Source organism: Balaenoptera borealis (assembly GCF_965194805.1).
Source record: "Balaenoptera borealis genome assembly, chromosome: 17".
NCBI classification, from domain to species: Eukaryota; Metazoa; Chordata; class Mammalia; order Artiodactyla; family Balaenopteridae; genus Balaenoptera; species Balaenoptera borealis.
In genome coordinates this window covers 15,028,892-15,038,103 of record NC_138876.1, presented here as the reverse complement: position 1 = coordinate 15,038,103, position 9,212 = coordinate 15,028,892, and the positions used below count along the sequence as shown (strand labels likewise).

The 9,212-nt window shown below is 52.3% G+C and overlaps 1 protein-coding gene across 17 annotated transcripts in view; it reads right to left on the bottom strand.

Moving 5' to 3' along the window:
- Positions 1-261: 261 nt before the first annotated feature.
- MTSS1 (MTSS I-BAR domain containing 1) overlaps positions 262-9,212 on the bottom strand; it is a 164,944-nt gene continuing 155,993 nt past the window's right edge. For 6 of the 17 annotated variants that reach the window (XM_082363075.1, XM_082363076.1, XM_082363066.1 and 3 more), the window contains 5 exons: positions 6,758-6,877; positions 5,735-5,929; positions 4,278-4,451; positions 3,763-3,925; positions 262-2,376 (listed from right to left, as the gene is read on the bottom strand). In XM_082363075.1, coding sequence (XP_082219201.1) covers positions 1,676-2,376; positions 3,763-3,925; positions 4,278-4,451; positions 5,735-5,929; positions 6,758-6,877 — 1,353 coding nt within the window. In that variant the 3' untranslated portion in view covers positions 262-1,675. The remainder of the gene's footprint in view (positions 2,377-3,762; positions 3,926-4,277; positions 4,452-5,734; positions 5,930-6,757; positions 6,878-9,212) is intronic. The other 11 variants (XM_082363069.1, XM_082363068.1, XM_082363071.1 and 8 more) reach the window with 4 other exon arrangements.

Genomic DNA, 9,212 nt, shown 5'->3' with positions numbered 1-9,212 from the left:
TGCTTGAAAGCCATAACATAAAATGTTTTTGAGCAATCACAGCAGTGTTAAATGTTAATATAGAGAACACTGACTATACAAGTACGTTTCTTTCACATCCAATGCAGTTATGTATTAAAGCAGAAGATTATGTAATTGAAGATTGGAGCCAACAGAGATCTGCAGGGTCTGTGGGACCCACCAGGCTCCTATTCCTTGAGAGGTTCTGTCCTAAACGAGCACTTTCAACTGACCCGAAGGGACTGGCTTTCTTTTTTAAACAAACAAAGACCATTGCATTCCCCAAACGTGATCCCTTTAAATCTGCAAATCTCTGCTGGCTTTAGGGGATGGGCATTATAACAAATTTAACTTTCACTTAGAAAAGAAAAGACAGAAATCCATTCCAAAAAACATTACCTAGAATACAAAGAAAAAGGGACAGTATGGTGGTCAGATTCCCAGTGACGAGAAATAAATCCTCCTCTCTTTGATGCTTAGTATGAAGCCAATCAACTGCCATTATTTAAAAGAAGATACGAAAAACAAGCCCCCAGACTGGTAAACACATTGGCAAGTTGCTAGACTCCAAGCTGGTTACCCTTGTTAAATCCGCTCCAGTTTTTCCAAAATATTTGGGCTTTTCAACGCACCCAGCCTGCTAGGCACGGTTAAGTAAAAGGCATTTGCTGTATCTAAGAATTCCCTGCTATCAAGCAATCGTTTTTAAATGCTTTCACATTTTTAAAACTGCCTTACCCTTCTGGATGTGTCTGGATTCAGTGGAAGTGGGTGTAACTAGCGGGTAAGTGAAGTGGGGGCCCTATGTCTACGTGGTGGCGGCAGCACGCACGGGACTGGAGGTGGGTGCTGTGTGCAGTCAGGAGCAACGGTGGGAGAGGAAGTCCTTAAACACCCTACAGAGACAAACACTGCAGTCCAGTGTGGCTTATTCGGGTGCAGTTACCATGAAGCTACTAGAAATTCAACCTACGAGGCTACTCTTAAAAAGGTAACAGGATCGGCTGTGTTGACGGTGTGCCCCTCCCGCGACCCTCCCCCCCCCCCCCCCCCCCCCCCCCCCCGGTCCCAACACAGCCTACCATTTCCAGAGTTCCCTCACTCCTAATATTGCGCATCAACTGACTCCCGCTTTTCTCATCCCGACTGTAGTATACTTGAATAAGGATTTTTACCCCTTACCCATTTTGTTTGTACATTACAATAACTTGAATTTGTGTCTAAGCCAGACTACTACAATGCATCTACAAAAGCTTGCAGGAAAGAAAAGAAAAGAAAAAAAAAAAAAAAGCTAAGTATAGTTATCCTTTTTTCTGAAATTACTACTTCGTGGTTCCCCTGCCCGACCTCCCCCCCTTATTATGCATTTAAAATTTTACAAAGACTTGTAAAAAATGGAATTTGGCACCTTCAGAAAAATCAAAAGGGAAACTTAAGATTAAAATGTGCAGAAAGAAAAAATATTTACAAATTAAAAGATCAAGGTTATGTCAGTTACATATGTTGCTTTTAATTCTTATCTAAAGGTGTCGAGTACTTTCAAAAGAGCTGTGTTCTGAGTTGCCTACAAAATCTTTTGTTTGATTACAGATTGGAATGGATCAAGACAAACTAGGTCTTATTAATTAGACAGTTCGTTCCCCACTGGCAGCATTTCTTGTGAGCCTAAGAGAGCCTAAGTGAAGCGCGGGGCTGAGCGGTCGTTTGTCGTGGTCTTCTTCAGTTTCACGCCCCTGCGGATGGCGTTCAGCATGTCTTCTCCTTGCAGGGCATCCCTTGGGCTCAGGTCTGCAGGGTCACTCTCTGGAATCTGGCCTGGGGAGGCACTGGCACTTGGGGGATCCCGTTCCTGGTCTTCGGCCTCGCTTTCTGGAATTGCTTGTCTGTGCTCCTCGGGGATGCTCGGCTTCGGGCCTGGAAGAGGAGGGTTGACGGAGGCTTGGCCGCTCCACATTGAGGAGGGCATGCTGGTGCCACCCTGGGGGCCCTCACCCACGGACGGCGACTCGGGGCTGTGCTCACCCCGCTCCTCGGGCCCATCTGGAGGGGCTGGCAACACCCCAGGGAGGTCTGGGACGGTGGGGGTCTTGACAGGGATCACGGGCGTTTTGATGGGGATGGGACCAGCTCCTATGGTCCCCCGGCGGACAGAAGGCTTGGTGGAAGGGGTCCGTCGGATGGTTGCAACCCCTGGGGTGACCATAGCAGGTCCGAGGGTGGTGGGGAGGCCAGCAGTTGAGGCTGGGCGCTTCGCTTGGAACATCCGTCGGTAGGACTGGCTGATGTCACTGTTTCTCGGAATGGTGGAGGATTTGTCAAACTCCTGCTGATCTGCCTCCTGGTCACCGCTTACAGAGAAATAATCGTAATCTGAAACTGATCACAGGATCTGATTAGAAATCGCCGAGGCAGTGGCTGTGCTTTTTGATTCTTTTGTGTTGGGAGGACAAAGGGCCCCAGAGGCCATACTTCACCCGCAATCTCACCCCAAGCCTCCCGGGGTTTCCGGGCCAGCCTTAGCAGGCCTCACCATCTAAGAACTCCCTGACAGGGACCGTCGTTTCGTTCACCAAGGGAACGCTGAGCACCAAGCGCAGCGCTGGACACAGCAGCCCCCGCACTCAGATACCGCTGAGCGGTGACGAGTGCAAAACCGCCAGGCCGCAGCGAGGCTACCTCTGAGCGCCTCTGGGAGGAGTAAAGGGGGAGGAAAGAGCAAATAACCTCTACAGGCCCTCCAGCCCGGAATTTGACGCGAGAGACAAACCCCACACGGACCATCACAGACCTCACTACCTCCCTCATGACCAACTCGTTAGGCGAGGGCTAGAAAAGCAGTGGAGCTACTGGTAACGAGTCTCCGAAAACAAGGCACCATCAGTGAGGGGTGCTCACTTTCTCTCCAAAAATGGGGTCACGTGGGAGGGGGAAGCATACAGACGGAACATCGTAGAGCTCGTTTCTGAAGAGCAGCGCTCTGACCTTCGGGTAAGTCCTGTGTGGTGTGGTGGGGCGGGGCTGTGTGCTGTATGAGGGGTGGTCAGCAGCGTCCCTGGCCGGCTACCAGATGCCAGCAGCACCCCCTCCAGTAGTGACCACTAAAAATGTCTCCAGCCATTGCCAAATGTCCCCTGGGCAGCGAAGTGGCCCTCCACTGAGACCCACTGTCCTAGAGACTTGGACTGAAGGACTGCCGATAGGCTTGGTCAGCTCTCTCAGATCTCTCCGAGCGGCTAGCCTGCCATCTTGCTGGCTTGTGTGTGTGTGCTGGGGAAGGCGGTGAGGGAGGCAAGTTCATAGAGAATTTGGCTGGAGTTTGGGCTTCAGACTCTGACAGACCTTTGACTCAAACTCCAGCTCTGCTGCTTATTGTGTGAACTTGGGCCTCAGTCTCCATGTATGTAAAATGGGGATAAATAGACTTATGACATAAACGATTGTGAAGAATAAACGGGAAAATAAAGAAAGTGCTTGGTACGAAGTGCCAAACACAAATGATGTCGTTATCATTAACAGCATCTGTCTGCCTTCAAATTGGGACATCCCTGTACCCTGATGGTGAAAAACAAACCAAGCTGTGAAATCTGGCCACTTTCCTGCATGGCAGCGACCCGACAACTACAGACGAGCCCTCCAGAGCATTCCAAGATGCTCTACTGTGGCTGGACGGACTCCCGCACGTCTGCCTCCGCCCAGCGGGGAGGGCCCCCTTCCTCACCTGGCACTGCTCAGGAAGCCCGGCTGGAAAGCTCAGGCTCCTACCTTGGGAGGGGATGGTGTCCTCGGAACAGCAGGGAGTGGTGGTCTGGGTGCTGTAGCCGCTGGAGCACTGAAGCGAGTCCCGGCTGCTCCTCTGGGTATCAAGCTGGAGGCCCCGAGACAGGGCCAGGGCCAGTTCCTCACAAGCCTCCATCTCCTCTCCAGGCTGCAGGTGGGAGGAGAGAGACGGATGAGCCACCGGGGCCGTGAGTCCCCTGTCTGATACCCCCAGAGCCTTTCTGCACTCCTCGTCCAGTGGGGGCCTCAACAGGACTCCTATTCTGCTCCCGTGACCGCCACTGTCTGTGGGCCCAGGGGGCTGCCAACTTGCTTGGACCCTACCCAGGCTCTAGAAAGTTCTAGAGTCTAATTCCCATATAAGGCCTTCCCTGGGGGCCTTCTAAATGCTGTAGCAGGGAGTAGGGGGAAGGGGCTCGGATCCCTCCAGTTGCTGGCCAGCACGTGGCCCCCGCCAGGTCCCGAGGGGCCCAGCCAGCTGTAGAGAACAAGAGCGTCACCCTGGTGGCGGCCGACACGGTCATGCTCCGCGGCCTCTGAGCCTCCTCGGCGGCGGTGGGCGCGCCTCCCGCTGCGACGGGGCCTCCACCGCTGGGGTCTGGCTCTCGCTTGTCTTTGCGGCGCTGAAGGGTGTTCACCAGAGGCTGATCGTAAGGTCCTGGCTTGGCCCAGTCCTAAGTGGAACAAGTGTGGTCAGGCGCCAGGGCCTCTGCCTCCACCGGAAGGCCACAGAAGCCTCCAGACAGCTGCCCGCCCACAGAAGGTAGCTGGTCCCCTCGGGGGAAGCTCAGGCTGGGACAAGCCAGCAGCCCCTCCTCTGCCCTCACCCGGCACTAGAGGAAGGGAGCAGAAAATCCTCTGGGGGTCCCCTGGGTACCTCCCCTTTCCTCACATCCGCCCAAAGACTGAAAACCCGCAACAACGGGGCAGGTAGCCTGAGGGAGACTCTTAGTTACAGCCATCAAACAACCGACCAACTGCCTATGGTGTCTGAAGGCACCGGCCAGTGAAGAGCACATCCCCAGGGACCAGGCCCTCCCCTCCCATGTCTGGGGGCCCCCTGCGGGGCCTAGCAGCTCAAAGGACCTCACTCGCCTAGAGTGGCCACCAGGGGGCGCTAAAGGGACTTCAGCCACTCTCCCTGAGGCTGGACCTCACTTCCGGGAACCCGCCCCAAAGGGCGCTTCAGGATGTGCTCTCTGAGGTCCTCACAGAGGAAGGGAAGGCCCCTGGGCCAGAAGAAAGATTCTGAGGGGTCCGCACCACTTGTGAGGGAGGAAGTCAAGGCCTGCTCGCAATGGCGGGCCGCCTAGGGGCCTACTATTCAAATTAGGGACCTCCTCTCCAAATAAAGGTAGAATATCCTCCTGGCATCAATCGGACTTGCTAGGAAATAATATAAAAACTTCTCGTTTTTATATTAAAGCAAACATGTTTTACTATAAACAATTAAGACTAAAAATAAAGTCTGCAGGTACTTTTAAGAAAAAACGTAAGAAGCCACACCACATTTTGGGGCATGGTTCTGTTACCATGGCCCCGTAAGGGTTCAAGGGAACAGTCTGGGCAACATGGCCGAGGAGGACAGCCCCTCCCTGGTAACAGTGACACCCTCAGGAAACCCCCAGGAGGGCAGAACTTGGACTTACAACTTGGGACCGACATCCCTGCAATGCCGCATCTGGGTCTACTGGGGTCTAATGGGGCTTAACTGGTGTCTCCTAAAGGGAGCTCCTCCAATCTCAGCTCCATGTGGACATTCCTATCTCAGCGCCGCCTGCTGGTTCCCGGTTCTCCCCGGTGGGGATTTACTTAGGGAGGAGGTGTTATGGGGAAGAAGGCAGAGTGTGAGAGGAAAGGGGTGGGGGGGGGGGGGAATCGTGGGGCAGCAGAGGGGTGAGCACAGAGGCAATGAGGGACGGGGGAGAGGGCAAGAGGAGGGCGGAGAGACACAAACCTTCCAGCTAGGGATCTGAGATGACGGGAACATGCCGGGCCCAATGGTGTAATAATGAGCGTAGTCTGGAAGGTGGGCAGAGGTGACCCGAGGGAGCAGGCGGGAGGCGGGCAGGCAATGAGGGAAAAGGCTCGCCCCTACGGGCCCCACATGGGACTCACTTGATAAACTATAGTGAGAAAACCCGTTAGACAACTGGAAACAAAAAAAGGGAGGAAAAAAGGAAAAAAAAATTAATATAACAGGATGAGTGTGGAGATACAAGATGGCATTGACATTCAAGGGACGGGGGAGATCTGAATATTTGCAAATAAAACAAACATCGGGGCTCTGCCACTCATGGATGGTCCAGGATGCGAGAGAAAAGCGCTACGGTGCAAACAATGCCCGCGTAGACACCAAGTAAGTATTCAGTTGGGGAAATATTTTATCTACATTTTAGAATAGTTTGGAAATGATCAGTGTCCCTAATGTGTGGTGCTCTCAATGGTTTTCGCTTATTTCACTAATAATTTCATAGTGATGGTGATTTGCTCATCTCATTGTGCAAATTTTTAAATTCAAAAGTGTCAACTGAAAGCTGTTCATTCCAGGTTTCCAAAATCATCACGGTTCAGGAGCAGATTCCAAATCAGGGTGAAGGGTGGGGTGATTGCAACTAAAAGGCAGGAAAGCACACAGCCTCTGACGCAGTGAAGTGTCACATCCAAGGGCACGGTGAAGAGGAGGCCATGGTGGGTGGGGTGCAGGGGAGGGGAAGGGGGAAGATGGATGACCATCCACGTCCTGGGAAGAAGCCTTCACACCTCCGAGTTCCCCATACCCCTTCCTCTCCCTCCGGACGACCGCGAAGTCATTGCTCAGGGCCAGGCACCCATTCTGGAAAAAGCCCTCAGTCCTGTCCCTCCCTCTGTCCCCAAGAGGGGCCACTCTTGGTGGAGATTTTGAGTTTCCAGGTTCCTGCGGCTGTGCGGGGAGCAGCTGGCAGGGGATGGGGGAGAGGCTGGGACCCCAGCCGGTCACCTTCTCCGTGGACGCCCAGGCGCCCATGGTGGAGCCTGAGCTGACCGAGGTGGGCGAGCTGCACTCGCTCACTGACTGGCAGGTTTCCGAGGCTTCAGAGGAGGCCGAGCTGGACGAGTTCTGCAGCAGGGGAGGGACCACACGAGGGGACCACACGCCACCAAAAAAGAACGGTCATAAAAAATAAAAAGATGGGGGGGCAGGAGGGGAGAAGGGCACGCACAGAGAGACAGACAAATATACAGAAGAGGGAAGGATGAGAGAAGCAGAGGGTTAGGGTTATTTTTTCCCCCAAAGCTGCACCCACACAGAGGCTTCCAAGCCCTGGAGAGGAAGCATGAGACCCAGCGAGCCCCAGACCTGCCGGACTGCAAGGCCCCCAGAGCCCCGCCATCTGTGTGTGCGCCTGGCACAGGGGAGTGTGGTCAAGGTGCTGGACTCCCTGTGTTCTCTAGTGCCATAGGCCCAGGGCCCAAGGGATGCCATGACTTTTACATCTCTCAGGTGTCCAGGCGTTATTGCAAGAGGACTGACCCCCAACTTGGGTTTTTTGCTCCATGTCTGCCTAGAACGGCTCTAATTCCTGGACTCTCTCCCTTCGTCCCATGCAACCTCTGGATGTGGGTGGCTTCCAGCTATGAAGCTGCATCTTCACAAGACATGATTTTAGGTCTCTCTGCCTGGGGAGTGATTTTGAGGTTTGAGGCAGTGACGTCCAGTGGTTAGGGCAATGTTTCCAGTGGCCGTCGTAGGGAGAGATGAAGCATCCTGGCGAGATTTGGGACATCACAGAAAGGAAGTCTGGCTTGCGAAAACATCTCTTCAGCCTGATTTTATTAAACCTCCAGTCCCTGCCAGTCTCCTGGTGTGGGCCAGGGAACCTGCTTCCAGCTCCTAACCTTCGGCAGAGGCAGAGACTGCCTGTTAGTTCACCACTACCTCGCGATGTTCTGGTCCTGTCCTGGCATGTGGCAGGTGTTTAAAAGTGCTGAATGGATGAGTGACAATGACCATCTCTTCCATGTAACTGGGTCCCCCAGGATAGTGCTTCGGGCCCACCCAGGTATCTGCTTTTTCTTCACTGTTAACTGCAGTCTCATCCCATTTGTATAAGGAAGTCTGCGCCTTCTCTACTATTCCCCTGGAAGTGTCCCTGTATTCACTGGCAAGGAGGCCAGATCCGTGTTTCTGTCCACCCCTTTCACCCGCCAAAGAAAGGTTCCTACAAAAGGACAGATCTTTAGCCTCCCATCCTGCAAGAGCAAGGAACTGAAAAGGCATTCCACAATGCATGCAGCTCCGAGGAGCCCAAGCAAGGCCAGGCCCCATGGTGGAGGTTCTGGCCACTTCCCCAGCTCGGTGTCTGGTTAACCATCCAGGATCTGAAGTCTGAAGGTTTAGATTGAAGTCTTTTTTTTCTGCCACTTCCCAGTCAAGGAACCATGGGCTTAATCTCTCCAAACCTCAATTTTCCTTCATCTTTAGAATAGGGATCAATAATATCTATCAGATGAAGATTATATGAGATCTTGTCTTTGTGCATCTATGTATATAGTGCTTAATCAACTATAAATAAAAATCAGTTATCACTGTAATTTACCAGGACTATTTATTTTGGTTCCTGTAACTCAAATATGTTCAATTTGAAAAAAGAACCAGTAAATCACCCCAGGACTGCAGGTTCATATTTCTTTTGACTTCTACTCATTTTTTTCCTGAAGAACTCCTTGCCTTGATGGAGTGAACGGTTCTAGGCAGGAGCCTAGCTGCACACGTGGTCCCTCACTCCTAGGCACACATAGCACAATTTGAAAAGAGCAGAGTGGAGAAAAACGGGAGAATTCTGAACACATCCTGCCACGTGGCATTCATTTACAGCCGTGTACCTGAGGGATCTCCCCCTTTCGGATGTTTGCTCCCTTCCTCCCACCCAAATTAAGGTAACACTACTTCCTCCAGGAGATTGTACCCTCTGGCCTGTGTGATGTGTACAATTTCCTTAAATCTCCCCTCTGCCTTAAAGGCAGCTGTAATGCCTTTTTAAAAAAATAGAATTCTCCATTAAATTTTGCAGTATCCCTGAGTTTATTAAAACTACCCTGGAGTTGCTAGTCAAGCATATCTTGGGTACCGGCTTTCAGATTTCAGTAAATCCCAACAAGCTACCTTCTGCTTCCCTCGACGTTACTGGAGACAGAAAGCCCACTTCATTCAGCCTGATCCACACACGCACAGCAAGGCTGGAGCACACAGCTTCTTTTTTTTAGAAAGGAGTGTCAGTGCGCAATACTTTGTTAACGTGTCAGTTGTTAAAAACACACACAGGATGACGCTGCACATTAGAAAAGCCTTTGAGGAATTGCAAATCCCTGCTTCCCCTCTGACCACTCTCACTCTCTGCTTGCAAGACGCGCAGGTGCGGTTGAGCGCCACACATAGTGGGGACGGACAGGGG